Source organism: Gopherus evgoodei, chromosome 10 (genome assembly GCF_007399415.2).
Source record: "Gopherus evgoodei ecotype Sinaloan lineage chromosome 10, rGopEvg1_v1.p, whole genome shotgun sequence".
NCBI lineage: Eukaryota > Metazoa > Chordata > Testudines > Testudinidae > Gopherus > Gopherus evgoodei.
The window spans coordinates 69,968,179-69,995,272 of record NC_044331.1 but is presented as its reverse complement, the minus strand read 5'-3'; the positions used below and the strand labels follow the sequence as shown (position 1 = coordinate 69,995,272).

The 27,094-nt window shown below is 42.9% G+C and overlaps 1 protein-coding gene across 7 annotated transcripts in view; it reads right to left on the bottom strand.

The window, feature by feature from the left end:
* The window catches only part of VWA3A (von Willebrand factor A domain containing 3A), a 98,013-nt gene that overhangs the window by 35,698 nt on the left and 35,221 nt on the right, over positions 1-27,094 (bottom strand). For 4 of the 7 annotated variants that reach the window (XM_030577895.1, XM_030577891.1, XM_030577894.1 and 1 more), the window contains exons 15-22: positions 26,753-26,833; positions 16,950-17,044; positions 8,850-8,969; positions 7,986-8,060; positions 7,217-7,361; positions 6,370-6,565; positions 5,028-5,098; positions 3-161 (exon numbers count right to left, since the gene is read on the bottom strand). In XM_030577895.1, coding sequence (XP_030433755.1) covers positions 3-161; positions 5,028-5,098; positions 6,370-6,565; positions 7,217-7,361; positions 7,986-8,060; positions 8,850-8,969; positions 16,950-17,044; positions 26,753-26,833 — 942 coding nt within the window. The remainder of the gene's footprint in view (positions 1-2; positions 162-5,027; positions 5,099-6,369; positions 6,566-7,216; positions 7,362-7,985; positions 8,061-8,849; positions 8,970-16,949; positions 17,045-26,752; positions 26,834-27,094) is intronic. The other 3 variants (XM_030577896.1, XM_030577897.1, XM_030577898.1) reach the window with 3 other exon arrangements.

Sequence of the window (27,094 nt, the reverse complement as noted above, 5' to 3'; positions counted from 1 at the left end):
ACCATTCTAGCCAGAGTGAGAGCTGTAGGTTTAGGAGGCAGCAATTTCTGTGCTCTAGTTCTTTTCTTTTTTAAGAGCATCTTTAAGTCTTCTTCTGGGATAAACTGATTAACCAACTGAGTTCCTGAACGTTGCTTTAAGGATTCCACCAGCAAGGCACACTGAAATGAAAATTCAGATTGTTGCTAAGGTTAACAGTTCCTTTGCAGGCAATTTAAGTATACATTTAAAACAGCCACCTTACTATTCCTTATTTGTAATATAGCATCACCTACCTGTCCTAGTTAGGATTGGAGCCCCACTGTGCCTTGCACTGCACAAACACACAAAGAAAATTCCTGTCCTGAAGAGTACACAATCTGATTTAAAACGAGGCACAGATAAGTGGGTGTAACAAACAGGACTGAGTGGGATAGAGGACAAAGCCAACAACAAAATGTTTTACAGAGATTAGCTATGTGAACACTACGGGGTTAATTAAAATGATACAAGCAATAAATAAGACATATATCATAAGACTCTCCTGAATATCTACCTGGTTTTTGTCAGTGGAATCTCCTTCCCTCTGCATTTGCCTGAGCAACAAAGATACCAGAATACAATATACCTTCCTCAGGGTCTTCCATATATTAAAAACTCAGCTTTTAAACTGTACCTATATTACATCTGTGACAGCTTGGGACAACTGCATCTGCAACCCCCTCCACAGTACAGCCTACTCTAGGCTTCTTGGCTCCTCAGCCATCATATCTCTTGGGGGGAGACCCAGGTCTTTGTCCCTCCTAACTGTTTTTTTTCCAGGCTGCACAGTTCCTTGTCTATAGTGTGAGTTCCCTGGCAAGTCAGACGGCCTAAACAGGCATGCATCTAGATTTTGTTTTCTCCTCAGAGGCTGTGAACATTTATAAGTTGCTACACAGACCTTTCTAAGCAAACACATTTATTCTTAAGGAGAGAGCATTACAGGAAAAAAACATAGTAAAAACAATCAAATAACCTACATACAGAGGTTCCATGTTTCCTTAGTTGATGAGGTAGATTTTCAATAAGGGGGGCAGATGATGAGGGGTAGATTTTTGAACATTTACCTCACGGTGTCTAATTTTAGCATTAGTCAGAAGAACCATTTCCAAGAGAAACAGGCATATCAAATGCATGACACTACGTTGAATGTAATTTGAGAACAAATCAAATGTCCATTTTTGTTGTATATAAATGATTCCATATTATATTAGCTTAGTTTACAAGTAAAACTGATGGCAATGTAAAATCAACCCAGGTAGGAAGAATACATTTTTTATTACTTGTATTACAGCCATGCCTAGATGCCCTATTCCGCTAGGTACTGTACAAAGAGTGAGCCAGTCCCCGCCACAAACAGTTTACAATCTACATGTGCAATACGGACAAAGATGGGAGTGGAAACAGAGGCATAGAGAGATGGAGTGACTGGCCCATGGATCACATAGTAGGACAAAGGCAGAGAGGGGAATGAAACCCAAGCCTCCTGATTCCCAATCCCAGTGCCTTATCCACTAGACTGAACTACAACTTGATTAGACTACACAGCAGAGTTCTGACCATTTTGTGTATCTTCACCAGTAATAAAGATTCTGCAGGACAAATTATGTCCACAGTTATATTTACTATTTCCATCTGGGTTGTTGACAAATAATTAAGGGCATAATTTGGCAGCAGAATCTTTATTACTGACTCTCAAAGCTCAGGCTGAGTTTACAAAATTAGCAGATAAAAAGAGCATCCTTTTACTTATAAACTCATCATATTTGATATGGAATCATTGAAACACAAACATGGAACACCACAAGGCCAGTTTTATAGTTGCTTTCCAGAGCAGAACTCTATTTTTACTTTCAGGTATCAGAGTGGTAGCCGTGTTAGTCTGGATCTGTAAAAGCAGCAAAGAATCCTGTGGCACCTTATAGACTAACAGACGTTTTGGAGCATGAGCTTTCCTGGGTGAATACTCACTTCGTCAGACGCATGTAGTGGAAATGTCCAGGGACAGGTATATATATATGCAGGCAAGCTAGAGATAATGAGGTTAGTTCAATCAGGGAGGATGAGGCCCTGTTCTAGCAGTTGAGGTGTGAAAACCAAGGGAGGAGAAACTGGTTTTGTAGTTGGCAAGCCATTCACAGTCTTTGTTTAATCCTGGGCTGATGGTGTCAAATTTGCAGATGAACTGAAGCTCAGCAGTTTCTCTTTGAAGTCTGGTCCTGAAGTTTTTTTGCTGCAAGATGGCCACCTTAAGATCTGCTATAGTGTGGCCAGGGAAGTTGAAGTGTTCTCCTACAGGTTTTTGTATACTGCCATTCCTAATATCTGATTTGTGTCCGTTTATCCTTTTCCGTAGCGACTGTTCAGTTTGGCCGATGTACATAGCAGAGGGGCATTGCTGGCATATGCATTGCTGCCTCATGGGGCCACAACCGTGGTACCCCCAACCCACCCAGCAACATCGTCAATCTATCCAACTACACATTCAGCCCAGAAGAAAAAAGTCTGTCCTATCTCGGGGACTCTCCTTTTGCCCTGTCACCCCCACCAACATGATACAGTTCTGCCATGATCTGGAAGCCTACTTTCGCCGTCTCCGACTCAAAGAATACTTTCAGGACAACACTGAACAGTGCACTGATACACAGGTACCCTCCCACCAACAGCACAAGAAGAAGAACTCCACATGGACTCCCCCTGAGGGTTGAAATGACAGTCTGGACCGATACATTGAATGCTTCTGCCGACGTGCACAGGCAGAAACTGTGGAAAAACAACATCGCTTGCCTCATAACCTAAGTCATTCAGAACGCAATGCCATCCACAGCCTCAGAAACCACTCTGACATTATCATCAAAGAGGCTGATAAAAGAGGCGCTGTTGTCATCATGAACAGGTCAGACTACCAAAAGGAGGCTGCCAGACAACTTTCCAACATCAAATTCTACAGGCCACTTCCCTCAGATCCCACTGAGGAATACACTAAGAAACTGCAACATCTATTCAGGACATTCCCTACACTAACACCGGAACAAATCAACATACCCTTAGAGCCCCGACCAGGGTTATTCTATCTACTACCCAAGATCCACAAACCCGGAAATCCTGGACGCCCCATCATCTCGGGCATTGGCACTCTCACTGAAGGACTGTCTGGATATGTGGACTCCCTACTCAGACCCTATGCCATCAGCACTCCCAGCTATCTCCGTGACACCATTGATTTCCTGAGGAAACTACAATGCATTGGTGACCTTCCAGAAAACACCATCCTAGCCACCATGGACGTAGAGGCTCTCTACACGAACATCCCACACACAGATGGAATACAAGCTGTCAGGAACAGTATCCCTGATGATGCCACAGCACAACTGGCTGCTGAGCTCTGTGCCTTTATCCTCACACACAACTATTTCAAATTTGATGACAATATATATCTCCAGATCAGTGGCACCGCTATGGGCACCCGCATGGCCCCACAATATGCCAATATTTTTATGGCCGACCTGGAACAACGCTTCCTCAGCTCTCGTCCACTCACGCCCCTTCGCTACCTACACTACACTGAGGACATCTTCATCATCTGGACCCATGGGAAGGAGACTCTGGAAAAATTCCACTATGATTTCAACAGCTTCCACCCCACCATCAACCTCAGCCTGGACCAATCTACACGGGAGGTCCACCTCCTGGACACCACGGTGCAAATAAGTGATGGTCACATTAACACCACCCTATACTGAAAACCTACCGACCGCTATGCCTACCTTCATGCCTCCAGCTTCCATCCCGGGCACATCATACGATCCATTGTCTACAGCCAAGCACTGAGGTACAATCGCATCTGCTCTAACCCCTCAGACAGAGACCAACACCTACAAAATCTCCACCAAGCATACTCAAAACTACAATACCCGCACAAGGAAATAAGGAAACAGATCAACAGAGCCAAACGTGTACCCAGAAGCCTCCTACTGCAAGACAAACCCAAGAAAGAAACCAACAGGACTCCACTGGCCATCACATACAGTCCCCAGCTAAAACCCCTCCAACGCATCATCAGAGATTTACAACCCATCCTGGACAACGATCCCACACTTTCACAGGCCTTGGGTGGCAGGCCAGCCCTCGCCCACAGGCAACCTGCCAACCTGAAACATTTTCTCACCAGTAACTGCACACCGCACCATAGTAACTCTAGCTCAGGAACCAATCCATGCAACAAACCTCGATACCAACTCTGTCCACATATCTACACCAGCGACACCATCACAGGCCCTAACCAGATCAGCCATACCATCACCGGTTCATTCACCTGCACGTCCACCAATGTAATATATGCCATCATATGCCAGCAATGCCCCTCTGCTATGTACATCGGCCAAACTGGACAGTCGCTACAGAAAAGGATAAACGGACACAAATCAGATATTAGGAATGGCAATATACAAAAACCTGTAGGAGAACACTTCAACTTCCCTGGCCACACTATAGGAGACCTTAAGGTGGCCATCCTGCAGCAAAAAAACTTCAGAACCAGACTTCAAAGAGAAACTGCTGAGCTTCAGTTCATCTGCAAATTTGACACCATCAGCTCAGGATTAAACAAAGACTGTGAATGGCTTGCCAACTACAAAACCAGTTTCTCCTCCCTTGGTTTTCACACCTCAACTGCTAGAACAGGGCCTCATCCTCCCTGATTGAACTAACCTCATTATCTCTAGCTTGCCTACATATATATATATACACCTGTCCCTGGACATTTCCACTACGTGCGTCTGACGAAGTGGGTATTCACCCAGGAAAGCTCATGCTCCAAAATGTCTGTTAGTCTATAAGGTGCCACAGGATTCTTTGCTGCTATTTTTACTTTAAACATTATTTTATATCATCCTAAATCATGCAGTATTTTGATTGTGTAGCTAATGCCAGAACATCATCAACTGAATAAATATTGTAGAGCTATTTTCTAAAGAAAATATAAAATGGTATTTTTTAAAGCATACCTTTTGGGAGTAGTTGACTGCTTTTTCCATTTCAGATACAATAATACTGATATCATCACTTTCATAAATACCTGGTAATTAAACATATGTTTATCCATAGGTAATTATTTTAATGAAAGTATATTGCAACTGGCAGAGCACACAAAGAAATCAACAGAAAAAGAGAACAAAAAAGTGAAGTGTGTACTTCATAAGGGCTAGATATAATTTATCCCACACTTCATAATTAATTAAACATTTCAAAATGTTTGTCTTTAGAAATGCCTATCCGGAGTTGACGTATGATTACATTAGTTTCTAATTAGCATATACTCGATCATAAGCCGGTTCGTTTATAAGCCGACCCCCCCATGATGGATAAGTAAAAATAGAAATTTTTTATAACCTGTTCATAAGCTGACCCTATAATTCAGGGATCAGCAAACTTTGGCTCCCAGGCCATCAGGATAAGCTGCTGGTGGGCCGAGATGGTTTGTTTACCTCAAGTGTCTGCAGGCATGGAAGTAAACCTAAGTAAACAAAGTGTCCAGGAGTGCAAGCTGCTTACCCTGACGGGCCAGGACAGCAACTGGTGGGGAAATTTTTTTGGAGGGAGAAGCTGGGGGTCAGAAGAGTAACCCCTATGACCACCCCTTCATGACCCTACCCATAGCCAGGGACCCCCAAACTCTCCCCATCCCATCCCTTCCCACCTTATCTGGGTAGGATGTGTCTGGCCTGGCTGGAGCTGCTCCAGCAGGCTAGGCAGCGTGGCTGCAGCCTGCTTCGGCAGGCCAGACTGGGTGGCATGGCCGCAGCATGTTCCAGCGGGCTGGCCCGGATGGCACAGCCACAGAGTGCTCTGGTGGGCCAGGTGGCACAGCTGCAGCCTGCCAGCCCTGGAGCTACGGCTGCTTCCGAGGCTGGGGGGAGAGCAGCGTGGCCAGAAGCGGAAAGACTTTGGCCCTGCCTCTTCCCTTCTGACTCTGCTGCCTATCCTTGCTCCCTCTGTTGGGGGGAGGGGCTGTGTCCCACCTCTCCCTCTCTATACTCATTCATAAGTCAACACCCCTTCTCTGGTACTTCCCTTCTTTACTAAAAAAATTCTGCTTATGAACGAGTATATATGGTAGGTTCTAAAATACTAAAGTACAGAAATCCTACATCATTATTAAACTTTGATATTGCAGTAGCGCCTAGAAGCCTTAACTGGGATGAGTACTCTGTCTATTTCAGTGCCAGTATAATAGCTTCTCCTTTACACTGTGTTAAGATATTTATCTTAGGAAACAGTTGCATGTAATAGTGCATTACAGACTTGCCCAGAGGAGGAATGTATTAAGATGAAAGTTGAAAAACACACCTGTTTCTCCAAACCAATGAAACCTTCCATTGGCAGCATGTGCTATTTCTCTAAACGTGCTGGCGGTTTCATTTGGACTGGCATAACGAGATGGAATAATGCCATTGGGGTCAAAACCATTTATACTGAACAGACAGACATGAAGCTGCAAATCACAACCGCCACAGACATCAGCCACGTAAGTACTAACTGCATGCTACAAGACAAAAAGAAAGGCTACCACCATCAACTTCAGAAGAGTGACTATTTTATTGACCTGTAGGGCCAGCTGGTGTAAATCAATGTCATTCCACTGAAGTCACTGTATCCCTTCATACCCACTGAGGATCTGACCCTCAGAGCTTAACTTTAAGTAAATGTAGTCTAGAATTAGTTACAGAACTGATGAGAGATATCTCCTTATAATTTAAATCCTCTTCTGTCTGGAGAAGGATGTGTGGCTTGGCTGAAGAGGGAGTGGACTGTTGTCTTCTCCTGCAGAAGGGGCAGGGCGGGGGGGGGTGTGTTGATGAGAATTTGCCAAATAGAGGCAGGAGTGGACAAGGAAGATCCTGCTGTCACTAGAAAAGGAATTTACGGTGTCAGTGAGTGTTGGGGGTGGGTCACAGAAAAACATACAGAACCTTTTGAGATTCACCCAGCAATATTTCCTGCCTTGAATTATATAAGAATGAATAATTTCAGGAGGTGAAGTCACAGATCCTGGTTTGGTTGATGGGCTTACTTATATGAAAGACAAGTGTTCTATCACCAAACTACAGGAGGCAGCTGAAAAAAGTTTGAGATTAATTCTGAATAAGCGATAAATATTTACAAAGAATATGCAAAATTTTGTATCGATACCCACCATCTCCTGGTCAGGAACTCCAGTGGTAAGCAGATAAAGTCCTTGAGATACATGTTTGTCTTTATCTTTGAGGTCTATTTCCACTGCTCTTCTTAGAGCACTCATGAAATTTCTACTGCCTTTGCACTGCAGGCTCAACACCCACCTAGAAAGAGAGTTTTACTAATAATCAGAATGCAAAGAAGCAATAAAAGTTATTAAACCCACTATCTCAAACTAAAATCTCATGGTGATGCACTGGAATATAGAAATGGCTTTTGAATTATGACACTCAGCACAGTCCGATGATACAATGGCCCAAGTGGACTAGCCTAATTTTTGAATTGCAGCCACAGCAGCAAACTAGTCACTCTGAAAAGGGTCAAGGCACAGTTTTAAGGCAGAAGGATTATTAATGCACATTATGAAGGAACGCTGTAATATGAGATTCCATGTTAATTCATAATTCTACACATAATTCCATTCAGTTACATCTGTGCAGGTTTTCTGAAGACAATGGGACTGCATAGGGTCAATGAGGGCATAATTTGGCATGCAGAGTGGTGCCAGTATATATACTTCCAAATGGAGCACGTACGATATGGAAATAATTTTAACACACTAAATATTAAATGCTATCATGATGTTTTCACAAGCCATTTTTCAGAGTAGAACTACACAAACTATAGTACAGCACACCATACTAAACTTTAAATCTTCAAAATTGTTAACTTCTCTGGTTAAACTTGGTTCTGTTCATAAATATAAGCAAGTTATAATTTGATTGTACCTCCAGGCACTTTGTAAATTTTCTGGATTACAAGGAACCATTTCTGGTTTCCAAGACTTGATGTCACTTCCAAATCTTTGGAGAAGAAAAACAGCAGTTACATTTTCAAATTATAGCTCCTAAGGATACAATTCGTCATGCATCTGACGAAATGGGTATTCACCCGCGAAAGCTTATGCTCCAATACATCTGTTAGTCTTAAAGGTGCCACAGGACTCTGTTGCTTTTTACAGAGGCAGATTAACACAGCTACCCTCTGATAAAGGGTACAATGTAAATTCCTAGAAAAAATCTAGCATTACAGATGTTTGTCATCCGATATCAGTTTCTGTTTCAAACCACTGAACATTTCACACCTACCTGTGTATTAAGGAATTTTAGCATTGTTGTATACTAGGAAAAACACTATTCAAAGTTCACACACTATTGTATTTATGACTCTTGTAAATTGCAAGAGGGATTTTGCAGTGGAGGGACCTGAGAAACCCAATTATTTAAAAAAATGTGATGTTTTTGACACCTGAATTTTGCAACTGTTCTCAATACTATAATATGCACAGTATTTGTTATTTGAAATGTGTAAATCATGCAGCATAAACATCATAAAGTAGATGATGATCCTTAATTACCAGACTGGCCACTTTCAACTATTTAAAATAGCGATACAGGCAAATTAGGGTGGCTTTCATAGGCTATCACAAAAATATGTAAAATATCATCTAAATCAGATAAGACATTGACAATCTTCAACAGCTAGTTAGTCACCTTTCATGTCATTTTTCTATTTAGCTACCAGTGTACTGCTTGCCCACAATGTGTTATAGGTAATTGTTTAAAGAAAAATATTTTTTATCAGTTACTTACGCTATAATATTGAAGAAATCCTTATTTGACATTTGTTCTTCAAGTAAAAGTCGCAAGGAATGTTGGATATGAATGATGTACAAGGAATTTGTTACAGAGATATCAACAAGTATAACAACCCTAAACAAGGAACACATGCCTTAATTAAAAAAGACCCAAATCAAAGACAATATTTCTGTCTCTCTGTTTAGATATTTTAATCACTACTGAATTAATTAGTGTTCAAGTTTTGGCCTTAAAATCTATGAAGTAATAGATCTCTTCCATCCTCACCCCCGCAGTATTAGAGTAAAACAAAACACGCTTAGTATGGAATAAACAAGATAATGTTGCCCGCTTCTTATTTACAGTCACCCGAAAGTGAAAACAGGCATTTGCATGTTTTGTTTTTGAGTTATTTAACAAAAAAAATCTACATCTGTAAGTTGCACTATCATGATAAAGAGATCACACCACAGTACTTGTATGAGGTGAATTGAAAAATACTTTTATCTTTTTTACAGTGCAGATATTTGTAACCAAAAATAATATAAAATGAGCCCTGTACACTTTGTATTCTGTGTTGTAACTAAAAACAATATATTTGAAAATGTAGAAAAACATCAAAATATATTGGTAATAAATTTCAATTGATATTCTATTATTGTTCAACAGTGCAATTAAAACTGCGATTAACCATGATTAATTTTTTTAATGGTTTGACATGCCGACTACAAAAGTGCCATGAGAATGCCTGTTCTCACTTTCGAGTGAATAAGAAGGAGGCAGCAGTATGTAAATATAAACAAACTTGTCTGTCTTAGCGATTGGCTGTGTAGGACTGAGTTGACTTGTAGGTTCCAAAGTTTTACATTGTTTTGTTTTTGAGTGCAGTTATGTAACAAAAAAAAAAAAATCTACATTTGTAAGTTACCCTTTCATGATAAAAAGATTGAACTACAAAACTTGTATGAGGTGAATTGAAAAATACTATTTATTTTGTTTATCATTTTTACAGTGCAAATATTTATAATAAAAAATATAAAGTGAGCACAGTACACTTTAAAAGCAGCAGAGTCCTGTGGCACCTTATAGACTAAGGCCACGTCCACACTACAGACTAAAATCGAAATTAGTAAAATCGATTTTATAACACAGGGTTTATAAAATCGATTTTACGCGTCCACACTAGGGCACATTATGTCGGTGGTGTGCGTCCATGGTCCCAGGCATCCATCGATTTCCAGAGCGTTGCACTGTGGGTACCTATCCCATAGTTCCTGCAGTGTTCCCTGACCCTTGGAATTCTGGGTTACTACCCAAGTGCCTGATGGGTCAAAAATCACTGTCGTGGGTGGTTCTGGGTACAGTGTCACTCCCTCCCTTCCTGAAAGCAGCAGACAGCCATTTCGCGCGTTTTTTACTGGGTGAAGTGAGCAAACGCCATTTTACAGCAAGCATGGACCCTGGTCTGATCAGTACCTTGATCGTGGACGTTGTAAACAGTTCACGCGTTCTCGTGCTGTCTATGCTGAACCATGAACAGCAAACGCAGGAGAGGAGGCTGCAGCTACGGCAGCGCGGCGACGAGAGTGATGAGGATCTGGAGACTGATTTCTCCAAAACCGCGGGCCCCCGCGCTTTGGAGCTCCTGATGGTAATGGGGGAGGTTCTACCCATTGCTCACCGATTTGGGGCCCGGGAAACAAGCACAGACTGGTGGGACCGCATAGTTTTGCAGGTGTGGGACGATTCGCAGTGGCTGCGGAACATTCACATGCATAAGAGCACTTTCTTTGAACTTTGTGACTTGCTTTCCCCTGTCCTGAAACGCCATAATACCAGGATGAGAGCAGCCCTCACAGTGGAGAAGCGAGTGGCAATAGCCCTCTGGAAGCTTGCAACGCCAGACAGCTACTGGTCAGTCGGGAATCAATTTGGAGTGGGAAAATCTACTGTGTGGGCTGCTGTGTTGCAAGTAGCCAAAGCAATCATTAAGCTGCTGCTACGAAAGGTTGTGACTCTGGGAAACGTGCAGGTCATAGTGGATGGCTTTGCTGCAATGGGATTCCCTAACTGTGGGGGGGCCATAGATGGAACCCATATCCCTATCTTGGCACCCAGGGCACCCAGTCCATAAACCGGAAGGGGTACTTTTCAATGGTGCTGCAAGCACTGGTGGATCACAAGGGACATTTCACCAACATCCACGTGGGATGGCCAGGAAGGGTTCATGACGCTCGTGTCTTCAGAAGCACTACTCTGTTTAAATGGCTGCAGCAAGGGACTTACTTCCCAGACCAGAAAATTACAGTTGGGGATGTTGAAATGCCTGTAGTTATCCTGGGGGACCCAGCCTACCCCTTGATGCCATGGCTCATGAAGCCATACACAGGCAGCCTGGACAGTGGTCAGGAGTTGTTTAACTACAGGCTGAGCAAGTGCAGAATGGTGGTAGAATGTGCATTTGGGCGTCTCAAAGGTCGCTGGAGAACTTTACTTGCTCAGACCTCAGCCAAACCAATGTCCCCTTTGTTATTGCTGCTTGCTGTGTGCTCCACAATCTCTGTGAGAGTAAGGGGGAGACCTTTATAGCGGGGTGGGAGGCTGAGGCAAATCACCTGGCCGCTGATTACGTGCAGCCAGATACCAGGGCAATTAGAAGATCACACCAGGAAGCGGCGCGCATCAGAGAAAGCTTGAAAACGAGTTTCATCATGGGCCAGGGTACAGTGTGACTGCTGTGTTTCTTTCCCCTTCATGAACCTCCCCCCCTCCCGTATTGACTCCTGCTGCAAGCAACCTACCCTCCACCCTTCCCTAACAAGCTTGCCTATGGAAATAAAGTTACTATCTTTTAAAAACCTTGTATTCTTTATTAAAAGTCAGTCCCTATAAGCAACCCACCCTCCCTCTTGCTTTAAAAAGTATGTAATTAAAAATATATTACAGAGAAACAACAAGGTACATCGGTAGTGGTTTTGGAGGAGGATGGGAGGGAAGAAAAAGGCCATTAAGGAAGCCTAAAAACAAGTTTCATCATGGGCCAGGGTAAGGGGTGACTGCTGTGTTTCTTTCCCCTTCATGAACCTCCCCCCCCTGTACTGACTCCTGCTGCAAGCAACCTACCCTCCACCCTTCCCTAACAGCTTGCTTATGGAAATAAAGTCATTCCCTGTAACCAACCCAACCTCCCACTTGCTTTGAATAGCATGTCATTATAAGAAGAGTAAGAGAAATAAAAAGGTACCCCGGGAGTGGTTTGGGAGGAGTATAGGAGGGAAGAAAAAGGTCATTAAGGACATTTCAATGTAATGACAGCCTTTTGGTTGGACTGTTCACGGGGGTGGAGTGGGCAGGTGCAGAAAGCCTTCCCCCACGCGTTCTTACACGTCTGGGTGTGGAAGATATGGGACATGGTGAGTACTGAGGGAGGTTAAACATGGGCTGGAGTGGCACTCTGTGACCCCGCAGCTCTTCCACCAGACTTCGGAGGATGTCAGTTTGATCGCGCAGCAGCTCCAGCGTTGCATCCCGCCACCGCTGATCTTCCTGCCGCCACATCTCATCTCAAGGGTCCCTCCTGTCCTCACGTTCACTGGCAGCTTTCCTGTACTTTGCTACCACGTCTTTCCACTCCCCCAGATGAGCTCTTTCACTGCGGGTTACTGCCATGATTTCTGTGAACATCTCCTCCCGTGTCCTGTTCTTCCTCAGCCTCCTTATCTGACCTATCTTTCGGACTGGAGTAGGGAGGCTTGAAAAATGTGCAGCTGCATGAGTAGGGGAAAAGAGTGATAGAAGGATCATAAGAGATACATTTCACAGAACAATGGTTATACTCTTTCACAGTGAACTACACTATTCACCGTACGTAGCACATGTCACTTCACTACAAGGCCGCCTTTGGATTCTTTTAGTATTTAGTGCTTGCGGCTGTGGTGTAACAGATCAACCCAGACGCAGGTCCGGGGATTACAAATCAGCTTGCAGGCGGACATGGTAAGGCATACATCTAATGGCAGTTAACCGTACAACCTCCTCCTTTCCCCCCACCCCTGGCTATTAGCAGGTAAAATTCATGCTGGGCAGCCAAACTGCTAAAAAGCACATCTTTTGCTTCTTTTCTTATGCCATCAGAAAGGTTAAGCAGTAGAGGAAATTGTGAATTTCCCCCCCCCCCCCCACTCTGCATGTCTGCTGTAATGGCAGGTCACTGAAACCTTACCCCCTCCCCCTCACCCCTCCTCCCTTGGCAATTAGCAGCAAAAATTCTTGCTGCCCAAATGCTAAAAAGGTCAGCGCCATTAGAGACACCTCCTCGTAGTAATGGGCAGCTTTTTCCCTTCCCCCCGCATGGCTAACTGCAAGGGAAGGATTTCTTTTAAGCCGCAGGAAAGCATCACTGTAGGAATGGTCATCTCTGTCCCCTTAATAAAATACATTAACTTTTACCAGGTGACCATGAACGATATCACTCTCCTGAGGATTACAGACAGAGAAAAAGAAATTATGCTTCTTGAATGCCAGCAGTCCCCGGGACCATACGCAGCTAGGCTTTGTCATGCAATGATACCCGATTACGTGCTCCAGGCATGGCGTGGTAAAGTTTCGTACCATGGTGGACGGAATAAGGCTGCCCTGCCCAGAAACCTTCTGAAAAGGCTTTTGGGGTACCTACAGGAGTGCTTCATAGAGATGTCCCTGGAGGATTTCCGCTCCATCCCCAGACATGTTAACAGACTTTTCCAGTAACTTTAATGCCAGCTAATGCATGCAAGCCCTCATGGCAAATCAATCATTAAAAAACGCTTGCTTTTAAACTATGTTTTATATTTAAAAAAGTACACTCACCAGAGGTCGCTCCCATGGCTTCATTGTCTGGGCTAGTGGCTTGGGAGGGCTGGGAGGGTAATTCTGTCTGGGTGAAAAAAAGCTCCTGGCTGTTGGGGAGAATGGACTGCTGTGTGCTCTCTGTAATCTCGTCCTCCTGTTCCTCCTCCTCATCTTCACCCTCCGCAGAATCGTCAGCAATGGCTGAGATTATTACCCCCACCTCGGAATCCACAGACAAGGGGGGGCTTGTCGTGGCGCAGCCCCCTAAAATTGCACGCAGCTCCGCATAGAAGCGGCATGTTTCTGGCCCAGATCCGGATCTGCCATTTGCTGCTTTGGCTTTCTGGTACGCTTGTCTGAGCTCCTTCACTTTAACTCTGCACTGCACCGAGTCCCTGCTATGGCCTCTCTGCCTCATGGCATTAGAAATTTTTTCAAAAGTTTTTTCATTTCGTCTACTGGAACGCAGTTCTGATAGCACAGAATCTTCTCCCCATACTGCGATCAGATCCAATAACTCCTGTGTGTTCCACGCTGGAGCTCTTCTCCTATTCTCAGGAGACTGCATTGTTACCTGTGCTGCTGAGAGCTCCACGCTGGCCAAACAGGAAATGCAATTCAAAAGTTCCCGGGGCTTTTCCTGTATACCTGGCCAGTGCAGTAGAGTTCCCTTACTTGTCCAGAGCGGCCACTGGTGCACTGTGGGATACCTCCTGGAGGCCATTAACTTCGATTTCCGTCCACACTAACCCTAAATCGATTTAGTAATATCGATTTTAGGGTTACTCCTTTCGTTTAGCTGGAGTACAGAAATCGATTTTAAGACCCCTTAAAATCGATTTTAAGTGCCTTGTAGTGTGGATGAGTACAGCGTTAAATCGATTTAACGCTGTTTAAATCGATTTAACACTGTAGTGTGCACCTGGCCTAACAGACATATTGGAGCATGAGCTTTCGTGGGTGAATATCCACTTCGTCGGATGCACGTGTACACTTTGTATTCTATGTTGTAATAGAAATCAATATATTTGAAAATGTAGAAAAACATCCAAAATATTTAATAAATTTCAATTGGTATTCTATTGTTTAACAGTGCAATTAATTATGATTAATTTTTTTTTGAGTTAACCGCGATTAATTGACAGCGCTAGTATAACTTGTAATGCCGGCTACAAAAGTGCCATGAGAATGCCTTTTTCACTTTCAAGTGCCATCTTAAGCAAGCGGGCAGCATTATCTTCTGTAAATGTAAACAAACTTGTTTGTCTGTGCAATTAGCTGAACAAGAAGTAAGACTGAGTGGACTTATAGGGTCTAAAGTTTTAATTGTTACATATTGCACTCAAAAATAAAATAATTAAAAAAATATTCATTTGTAAGTTGCACTTTCCCAAAAAAGAGATCGCACTACAGTACTTGTATGAGGTGAACTGAAAAATACTTTTATCTATCTTTTTTACAGTGCAAATATTTGTAATAAAAAATATAAATATCAAGTGAGCACTGTATGAGTTGTATTCTGTGTTTTAATAGAAATCAATATATTTGAAAATGTAGAAAAACATCCAAAATATTTAATAAATTTCAATTGGTATTCTATTGTTTAACAGTGTGATTAATCACAAAAAAATTACTTGAGTTAATTGCAAGTTAACTGCGATTAATCAGCAGCCCTTACACACACACACACCAAAATGACTGACCAAGTATTATCATTGTATCAACTACAATTGGTTAATAATATAGTAAAAACATTCTGATTGGTTAATAATTAAATCACAGTGTTTTAATATCATGTGCTGCAAATAGCCACAAGAGACATATTAAAGAATCATTTGCGGCTTAGAAACCTCAGTCTGAGTATCACTGATCTATAGCATAGTTAGTCAGTGACTGTTTGATTTTAAATAATCACTATCTAACATAATGGGATTGAGCTGTATTATGGTCCCAATCCAGCAAACAATAATGCACATGCCTAACTTTAAACACATGAATAGTCCTGGTAAGTGTTTCCAGGATTGGCCCTTACTTAATCCACACTGAGCGTGCTTTGTTTTATCCTAATGCTGGACCTGGACCCATGCAATACAGCTCCAAGGTGAGAAGAAAGGTCTCCCATCATTTTAACTGTGGTTCATAACTCCATATACAGTTTTTGTGGAAAAAAGGACTCAGTCTATGAGTGGGGCTGGATGGAAGATTTGTTGTCTGAGACTTCACAGTAGGAAGCTTTAGCACTAAGTACACCTCTACCCCGATATAAAGCTGTCCTTGGGAGCCAAAAAATTCTTACTGCATTATAGGTGAAACTGCGTTATATCAAACTTGCTTTGATCCACTGGAGTGCGCAGCCCAGTCTCCCCGGAGCGCTGCTGTTATGTGCCTGGATGCTCTGCAAGGACGAGGCTCACACACACGGTGAATTAATTGGCTTTAATGAAGGTAATGTGACGCACCCGCAACGGGGACTTCAAGTGTTGCTGTCACTGGGATGGGGAACCCAGCGCACGAAAAAGCTCGGCCTGGTACGGAGTCCGAATGTGCAATCAATAGCCCGCAGCAATTATATCATGGTAATACTATGCAAAGCAGCACATACATATGCAATTCAGGGCTTTCCATCAACAATGGCCGCCTCCCTTGGCCTATGGCCAGGGGGTTTCTGCAAAGGCAGTTCTAACCAGCTAGAAGCAGCATCTGCTGGCATACTGTGTCCTATAATAACCTACCACCGAGAAAGCGAAAAGCCCTAACTAGGCCGTGACACAGTCTTCCGGGGTCCCCTACAGCTGCTTTACTGTGTTATATCCAAATTCGTGTTTTATTGGGTCGCATTATATCGGGGTAGAGGTGTACAGATGGCCCAACATGCTTTGCAGGAAGGGTCTTAATGTTTCAGCCTTTATGGCTATACACATCAGGCTCTGTTTACATAGGATTTAAGACAGAACATTTCCCAAAGGGTCATTTCCTAGATACCTCACATTTAAATGTGCATTTTAACTGGTCTCACTGAAGCTATGGCTTCTTTTCTAGTATATTTGAACTTTAGTGTCTTTATGGTCCAGTGAACACCCCATCATCAATAATAAAAATATACACCTACATGCTGAACAGTACAATATCAATTTTCATGCACACATCACTTATCTGCAAATGATGCATTTAGGAGTGTACATTTTCTGTACTGTGTCTCTATACTCATTTACAGGCACAAAGTTAACACTGCCAAATTAGGATGCCACTTCTGCAACAGGGACCCACAATGCCCAATATTAATACCTCAGTTCACAAACAGTTCCCCATATTCTTCTACTAGCCATAGAAAGCCAGTCTATTCGCCTCTCATACGTTCTCACCATTCTATCAAGCTGTTTCTGTGAACAAAATATAGACAACTGATGAATGGTGATTTTAAAAATAATCTAAATTAACATGTTTCTATTTCAGACTAAATCTGTATTTCCAAATATTTGTTGACCTAAAAAAAGGATAAATGACTATTACAAACTATACACATTTTAGTGAATAAAATCCAAGTATTTAAACTGAGGGAAATGATCAGTTATGGTAAAGTAGATAAAGTTTCCAGTACCTTTACAGTTCATGTATTCTGTTAAAACATCTGCAAATAAGATACACAGAAAATGAAGAAGAAACTAAAAGGGCTCCGTGGTTCTCTGACCCTCACAATTTGCACTGACCACAGGAATGTCAGATGATAGTTTAGCTTGCTCATAATTGGCCTCTGTGCATTTTCATCATCTGTTAACATCACTTGATGCAATTAATTTTCAATCATTTTGGCTATAACTCCAGTCTTTAAAACTTCCTCATTAGAGGCAAAGCTGCTCCACAGCATATAAAATACACCTCTACCTCAATATAACGCTGTCCTTGGAAGCCAAAAAATTTTACCGCATTATAGGTGAAACCATGTTATATTGAACTTGCTTTGATCCACTGGAGTGTGCAGCACCGCCCTACCGGAGCACTGCTTCACTGCGTTATATCCAAATTTGTGTTATATTGGGTGGCGTCATACGGAGGTAGTGGTGTGCTTGATTTCAGTCATGGGGAGGGACACTGGCATTTAGGTCTTTGAATTTCTAGGGCTCTGGGGAAAGGAGCATGTTCTGGCACAACTATGGCACTATTATAATAAGAAAGATATATATGCCAATCTTTCAAAAGTGATTCAAATCCAGGGAGAACACCAGAGATGAGACCCAATGCTAGTCAAAGGAAAAGGAAGGGAGACAAGTCTACCAAAAGGTCAAGGAGCACAAGAGGAGGTCTGGAGCTTCCCGCAAGCCCTGCCCCTTTATGCATAGCTTGATGCTATATCAAGCAGGGTTTCCTATCTCCACCTCTAAAATGTACTGCGGACACTTCAGCATCCCACAGAGCCCAGGAACCCCTCCCTGCATAGCGGGATGAGGAAAAGGTGCTTGGCATTGCATGGTGATGATGATGATTACAGCGAGCTGAGCAACAGCCAGGAGCTGTTTGATATACAACCAAAATCCCAGACAACTGTGCAAGTGCCCTGTGGCAACGCATGTGCCATCCTTGTAAGAGGGAGAATCTGGTAGTTGCAATTTACCAATACTAGTATATTTAATAAACTATAATTGGGTCTGATAATCGCAAGCCTGTATGTTTACATTAGCCAGAGAGAGTATGTCCCGCCATAGAGCCTTACCACAGCCCTGCCCCCAACATACATCTGCAAACTTCGTCTGCTACTACTACAAACCAGGGGTGGGCAAACTACACCTGCGGGCTGCATTCAGTCCGCCAGTTGTTTCAATCTGGCCCTTGAGCTTCCGCTGGGGAGTGGGATCTGGGGCTTGCCCCACTCCAGCATGGGAGCAGGGTCAGAGGCTGCTCCACAGGGCTCCCTCCTACAGTACATGGCCCTCCTACAGTTCCTATGTGTAGGGACAGCCAAGGGGCTCTGCTTTGCACACTGCCCCGGCCCCAAGAGCTCCCATTGGCCGAGAACCACAGCCAATGGGAGCTGCAGGGGCGGTGCCTGCAGATGGAGTAGTGCACAGAACCGCCTGACCATACCTCCACATAGGAGCTGGATAAGGGACATGTTGCTGCTTCCGGGAGCCAGTTGAGGTAAGTGCCGCCTGGAGCCTGCATCTCTGAGCCTTTCCGCATACCCTAACCCCATGCCCTATCCTGAGTCTCCTCCTGCCCTCCAAACCCCTTGGTCCCAGTCCAGAGCCCTCTCCTATACCCCAAACTCCTCATCCCCAGCCCCACCCCCAGAGCCCGCCCCCCTCCCAGCCGGAACCCTCACCTGCCCCCCACACCCCACTCCCCTGCCTCAGCCTGGAGCCCCCTCCTGCATCCTGAACTCCTCATTTCTGGACCCATCCCAGAGCCCTCACCCCCTCCCACATCCCAACTCCAATTTTATGAGCATTTATGGTTCGCCATACAATTTATATTCCCAGATGTGGCCCTTGGGCCAAAAACTTTGCCCACCCCTGCTACAAACCCTCCATCGGGGGCCCAAGACAAATCCAGATCTAATGCCCAAGTTATAATTAAACCTCCCCTTTGATTCTGTCCCTATAAAAACGGCAGACAAGCATATACATGTAAAACACTTCTGTTTCTAAGCAGCAGTTTTACTATAAAGGTCGAACTGCATCAACAGTAGCACTAGGCAATGTTCAGAGCAAAACCTAGCACAACATGTAAAATGAATGTATACAATGCCTTGCATACATATGCCTTTCTGTAATACAGCATTGCTTTTAAGCTATTCCTTGCAACTCAGCAAGGCACCATAAACCAAGAACCACATCCACAAACACATTCATAGCACATCTATGGGGTACAGCTGACACAAAGGAGACACTGAACTTCCAAAAAATTCAAGGCATAGCAGGGTAGGGACAGAGCACAGAAGTGAACATAAGAAATGCCACATTGGATCAGACCACTTGCCCATCTAACCCAGTATCCTGTCCTCCAGTCCCAGATTCTTCTGGTGCCAGATGCTTCAGGAGTGAACAGAACAGGGCAATTTATTGAGTGATCCATCCCCTGTCCTCCAGTCCCAGATTTTAGCAGTCACAAGTTAAGGGACACTCAGAGCATGGGGTTGAATCTCTGACCATGTTGGCTAATAGCCATTGATGGACCTATCGTTCAGGAACTTATCTAATTCACTTTGAACCCAGTTATAATTTTGGCCTTCACAGGAGCCCCTGGCAACAAGTTCCACAGATTTACTGCATTGTATGAAGTACTTCCTTATATTTGTTTTAAACCTGCTGCCTATTAATTGCTTCACATTTTCTTATTCACTTTCTCCACGCCATTCATGATTTCATAGACCTCTATCATATCTCCCCCCACCATTTGTCTCTTTTCCTGACTAGTTCTAGTTTTTGTAAGTCTCTCCTTATAAGGAAGCTGTTCCATAACCTTAATAATTTTTGTTGCCCTTCTCTATACTTTTTCCAATTATAATCTCTCTCTTTTGAGATGGGGCAACCAGAACTATTCACAGTATTCAAGGTGTGGGTATACTGTCGATTTACATAGAGGCATGATATTTTCTGCCTTATTATCTATCCTTTTCCTAATGGTTCCTAACATTCTATTAGCTTTTTTGACTGCTGTTACACGGAGTGGATGTTTTCAGAGAACTAGCCATGATTACTCTATGATCTCTTTCTTGAGCAGTAACAGCTAATTAGACCCCATCATTCTGTATGTAGAGCTGAGAAGATGTTTTCCAACATGCATTAGTAAGATGAAATTCAATGAGGATAAATGCTTCCATTTAGGAAGGAACAAACAGCTGAACACAGACAAAATGAGAAATGACTGCCTAGAGGAAGGAGTACTGCGAAAAGGAATCTAGGGGTCACAGGGGATCACAAGCTAAATATAAGTCAACAGTGTAACACTGTTGCAAAAAAAGCAAACATCATTCTGGGACGTATTAGCAGGAGTATTGTAAGCAAGACACGAGAAGTAATTCTTCTGCTCTACTCTGTGCTAATTAGGCCTCAACTGGAGTATTGTGTCCAGTTCTGGGTGCCACATTTCAGGAAAGATGTGGACAAATTGGAGAAAGTTCAGAGAAGAGCAAGAAAAATGATTAAAGGTCTAGAAAACATGACCTATGAGGGAAGATTGAAAAAATTGGGTTTGTTTAGTCTGGAGAAGAGAAGACAGAGGGGACATGATAACAGTTCTCAAGTATCTAAAAGGTTGTTACAAGGAAGAGGGAGAAAAATTGTTGTCCTTAACCTCTGTGGATAGGACAAGAATCAATTAACTTAAATTGCAGCAAGGGCAGTTTAGACTGGACATTAGGAAAAACTTCCTGTCAGAGTGATTAAGCACTGGAATAAATTGCTTAGGGAGGTTGGGGATTGGGGATCATTGGGGATTTTTAAGAACAGGTTAGAGAAACACCTGTCAGGGATTGTCTAGATCGGTGATTCTCAAAGCTGGTCTGCTGCTTGTTTAGAGAAAGCCCCTGGCCGGCCGGGCCGGTTTGTTTACTTGCTGCGTCCGCAGGTTCAGTCAATTGTGGCTCCTACTGGCCACGGTTCGCTGCTCCAGGACAATGGGGGCTGCGGGAAGCGGCATGGGCCAAGAGATGTGCTGGCTGCCTTCCTGCAGCTCCCACTAGCCTGGAGCAGTGAACTGCAACCAGTGGGAGCCGTGATTGGCCGAACCTGTGGACGCCGCAGATAAGCTGACTGTCCTGGCCTGCCAGGGGCTTTCCCTGAACATGTGGTGGACCAGCTTTGAGAACCACTGGTCTAGATAATACTTAGTCCTGCTTTGAGTGCAGGGGACTGGACTAAATGACCTCTCAAGGTCCCTTCCAGTTCTATCATTCTATGATTACTTTGCATTTATCCACACTGAATTTCATCTGCCATTTTCTTGCCTAGTCACTCAGTTTTGCGAGATCCCTTTGTAATTCTCTGCAATCTGCTTTGGACTTAACTATCTTGAGTAATTTTGGATCATCTGCAAACTTTGCCACCTCACTGTTTACCTCCTTTTCCAGATCATTTATGAATATGTTGAACAGCCCTGGTCTCAGTACAGATCGTTGGGGGACCCCACTATTTATCTCGCTACACTGTGAAAACTGACCATTTATTCCTCCCTTTGTTTCCTACCTTTTAACCAGTTACTGATCCATGAGAGGACCTTCCTTCATCACGACTGCTTACTTTGCTTAAGAACATTTAGTGAGGACTTTCTGAAAGTCCAAGTACACTATATCCACTTGACCCACGTTTGCTGACCCTCTGAAAGAATTCTAATAGATTGGTAATGCTCGATTTCCCTTTTCAAAAGCTGTTGAATCTTCTCCAACATATCCTGTTCATCTGTGTGTCCGATGATTCCGCTCTTTACTATTGTTTCTACCTATTTGCCTGGTACTGAAGTCATTCTTATGAGCCTGTAATTGCCAGGACTGCCTCTGGAGCATTTTAAAAATATTGGCGTTACTTTAGCTATCTTCCAGTCATCTGGCACAGAGATGATTGAAGTGATAGGTTACATACCACATACAGTAGTTATGCAATTTCATATCTGAGCTCATTTCACAACTCTTGGGCGATTACCAGCTGGTCCTGGTGACTTATTACTATTTAGTTTATCCATTTGCTCCAAATCTTCCTCTACTGACATCTCAATCTCAGACAGTTCCTCAGATTTGTGTTCTAAAAAGAATGGCTCAGGTGTGGGAGTCTCACTGACATCCTCTGTAGTGAAGACTGATGCAAAGAATTCATTTAGCTTCTCCACAACAGCCTTGTCTTTCTCGAGTGCACCTTTAACATCTTGATCATCTAGTGGCCCCACTGATTTTTTGGTACTTTCTGCTTCTGATACACTTACTTTATTTTTTTTGCTATTTAGCTTTTGAGTCTTTTGCTAGATGCTCTTCAAATTGTTTTTTGGCTTGTCTTATTATGCTTTTACACTTGACATGCCAGAACTTGCACACCCTCAACTGACATTACAGTACCTTGGGCTGCTGGCAGAATAGCTGGTTAACCTTTACCCATACAGATTTGGGATGCTGCCACAATTTTACGGAACATTGTATTAGCAGGTGGTATTTAATCTTTTCCTTGTTATTGTCAGGCCGAGTTGCCTTGGTTGGACCACCATTGTATGGCATATTCCCTTGCTGCTTCAGCACTACTTCTGTGAGTGGATCACTGGGAAAAACAACTTGGCTACATAGACTCTCAGGCAGCCTCTGGGCCTCTTACACACCTCCTTTCTCTGCCACTTTACTATCCGTCTGATGGATAAATCCTCAAGGATTCACAACTGCCGAAATTAATTCAGCAGTCTTTACTATACTATTCTTATATGTACCTCATGTCCCACTCCATCCCTATTTAAGTGACCTGGTTAAGTACCCCCCATATACTCACCATCCTGTATGGTCTAAAATGCTTACAATCCCCATATAATTCTGAAGCTAACCCCAAATGTAGACTGCCCGAGATAAGAGCATCTGAGTAGCTGGCGTAGCTATCTACCATAGAATGCTAAATCCTCAAACCTAACAACTGCTGTTTGTTTAATCTGTTTATCAGTGACCTTTGTGGGGAGAACTTCACCAACATCTACAGAACATCTGGTAACAATCAAAGCATCCCTCTCCTCCCCCCCCCCCACCGCCCCACACAAAGGAGGACACATTTAAAGAGATTTTTCAGGAGATCAAGGCAAATGTGAGGAATGCTAGGGTGTGGTGTGAAATCTGCTGGAGGAGACCTGGAAAAACAGACACAGAAAGACATGCTGCTGCTACTGAAGCAGCAGACACCATTGTTGAACAGTGAATATATCAAAGATAACATTGCAGCAGTTCCACCCACTCTAAAGCATGAGTAATACTGGCTGCTGGCAAGGATAGTACACCTCTCCACCCCTGAATCACACATCTTTCCCATTACACTCAACTCCAATAGACAAACAGCATAGGGAATAAAGAGAAATGTTTTAACTAGACACTGCAAGACGCATGACATCCAGTCTGCATGTTAAATTTCATTGTATATAGTTTATGGTGTGTGGTTAATAAATCCAAAGTTGTTTGTGAGGCACGTCTTACTGTGTTTTAAATAGAGTTCAAAGTTGTTGAAAGTTACTGCACATATTTATTGTGTTTTTTTGGCATTACAGAGCTGTCTGAGGTGGTAAAAAGTACTTCATATAACCAGAAAGGCTTCTATACCACAATAAAAAATTTCAATAAGATATTAAAGCTAATAATCCATGTGCACTACAAAAAAAATTGTCTTTATGCAATCCTCATTAAAATTTCTAATACAAATCACATTCATGCATATTATCCGAAGAGCGGCTCAGTCAGTGTATATATTCCATGAGACGTCAGGCTACTACTCACTATCAGAGGACACTCTTAAGCTTCCTTCACCCACACAGGGCTAATGGTGGCACTATTAACTGGCTTACTTTCAGGCTGTTTGAATTTAGCCAACAGTCTGTTTGTCCACGTCACTTTATCTACCCTGGCATTAGGGTTTCACCCTCGGTCTCACAGATGTTATGCAATCTGCTGCATGCAGCAATACCTGCAGGAAAAATTTCCTTGCTGAATTTGAATCATGCCATGAAATACCTGCCCTTCAGTCTTCCAAAGACACACACACGTTCATTTTGTAGCTGCACAGGGGATAATTAAACCTTCCCTTACTTCTCTCTAAGTTACTGGTGTTTGGCTTCATAAACCAGGGAAGCAAAGGGAAGGTAGAGTCACTAAGAATCACAACTGGCATAGAAACTCTGTTAATGTCAACTGGATGTCTGGAAAGCGTCCCAGCTTTCAGTTGGCCAAAAAGTTGTGTATTTCTAAAAATCCATGTGTCATGGATTTTTCCAGACCAGCCAACTTTGTGTTGTTAGTACATCAATTCTTAGTGATCCACCAAACTACATAACGATCAAGAAACACCCATTTTATTTACCTGGAGGCTGGTGGTCAAGAGGGCACACAATGGGGACATGCGTAGTCTACTGTCTCAGCAGTTAAGGAAGCCCATGTTGTTAAATCCATCTATTATTTCCTGCATGTTGCCCTGCCTTATTGTCCTGTATAGCAGGACATGCTTTATTGCCTTGCATACGTCAATAACGACTGCCTTCATTGTTGATTTTCCAATGCCAAACTGATTCCTCACTACTTGACAGCATTCCAGGGCTGTAAGTTTCCATTTGGTGATTGCCATTAATTTCTGTCTTGTAAGGGCAACTCTCGTCTTGGTGTTTCTGTGCTGTAGGACTCAAGTGATCTCATCACATAACTGCAGGGATGTGGAGTTCTGCATCTGAAAGTTCTTGACGCCAGTGCTGGTTGACGTAGGTTCGCATAACATTCCAATTGTGCCACTTGGTATTCACTGAACTGGAGCACCCCAGGCAGTTGTATGAATGGCTGTAATAACCTAGCCACTACATTCACTGTTCATTCATCTTCAGCTGAGCTTGACTGGTGCAGCCTTGAAAATACAACAAAGTTTCTTGTCTGTGCCACATCCATGTTGTTATGAGTTTGAAAATGGTGCATGAGAGCAGTAGATTATGTGGTGGAACGGAACGAATTGTGTGCATTTAACCCAAATTCCCAAAATTTCCTGAGTGGAATGAGGTATCCCACAACATACAGCAGCTGCCTCATAAAGCAGTGACAATTTCCCACGAGGCAGTGTTCCTGAAGGCAGCATGGAGGACACTGAAATGCTTATCCACAATACAACATACCTTTTGCTGGTCTAACCTGATGCTGTATGGACATGATGGACCAGCACGAACAATGAAGCATGAATGAACCCTGCTGGAATAATTGCACTATGCTGGCAACACTTTTCCTGTTCAAAATGTCTAGAGTAGATAAGACCTTAGAGCATTCTAAAACCTGAATTACACAGTACCCTGAATTGCACATATAAGGCAAACCAGTGCATCTATGTGGGGGGGGAAGGGGGAAGAGATGTATAGTCAGGAGATAAGAGTTCCCTGTTTCTTATTCTTTAACAAAGGTGAGCCCTAGCATTTATGGTTACATAAATTACATTTCATCAAAACACATGGAAAGGTTATTGTGGGAATGATCATCCAAATCTGAGTTAAAATGCGACTCACAAATATGATATGCAGAGCTACTAAGGACTATAAAGTGAAGATTTCCATGATGGCCCTCTGATGATTATTAACACTTAGTACTTATACAGAACTTTTCATCCATTAATCTCACATCGCTTTACAATGGTGGGTAAGAATTACCATGATTCATTGATGGAAGAGAAACTGAGGCATAGAAAGGGTAATTTTCAAGTCACATGGGAAATCAGACTATATTTTGAATTTTGCCTATGTCTCCTGACTCCTGTCTGTCTACTCTCCTATCATCTGACAATACTGCTTCTTTTTAGCTGTAACAGCAGTACACCTGAAACAAAAATATTCCAGCATATAGACCTGCCATATCACACAGCAGTTGTTGGAGCTTGTGAGTGCTTTGCTTGCTAAAATGCCCAATGTATGGCCTAGTTTTACTTTTTTTGTTTGACCAATGACTGCTAGGCAGTCTCCTTTATTGGACTTGTTTGCTTCTCAGACGGAATAGAATGGGGACATAGTCGTAATTAAGGTATGAAATTATAGGAGAGGATTGTATTAGGGTGGGTTTGGGAGTTACTGCTTTTAATACTGTAACAGCAGAATTACTAGCTGCTACACAACAAAGCATGTTTAGCACTAGTCCAGCAGCGCTCCTGACAGACCTGTTCCTCTTGTTTAGGATTTTTCATTGTTAGATGAATCCGTTCATATATCCATCCAGGTTACTGGCTCCTGTATGCTGCAGATACACTCAATGACAGCTGTAAGCATCTCGTCTTGTAACCAACTGTGCCTGTGAACCCTCTCTGTTGCTGGCCTTTTCTCAGAGCAGGATGATGACTGAGATGGAATAACTAGGTGTGCATGGATAGTACTGGATGGCAGGACCAACTAGACAAATATTAATAACTCACCTGATAGTCATATAATATTGGTGGGTCCACGTGAACATTTTTCACAGTCCCATCATGCCATTCAAACTGCATCATTGCTTTCTGAAAGGATGAGAAAACACTCAGCTGTTTAAAGCAATATGTATGTTGTAAGTTACATAAACATAACATTCTTTCCATTGAGTTTATTAATGAAGAAATACATAGACTATAGTTAATGACATTATATGTCTGATATAAATCCATAAATGTAAGAAAACTCAGAGTCTATGGAGTTTCACCTGCTTACATCAGGGCTGAATTTGATTCTGAGAGCCTAAGAGGCAGAACAAAGAAGGATATTTAAACCTACAATGATTAGGC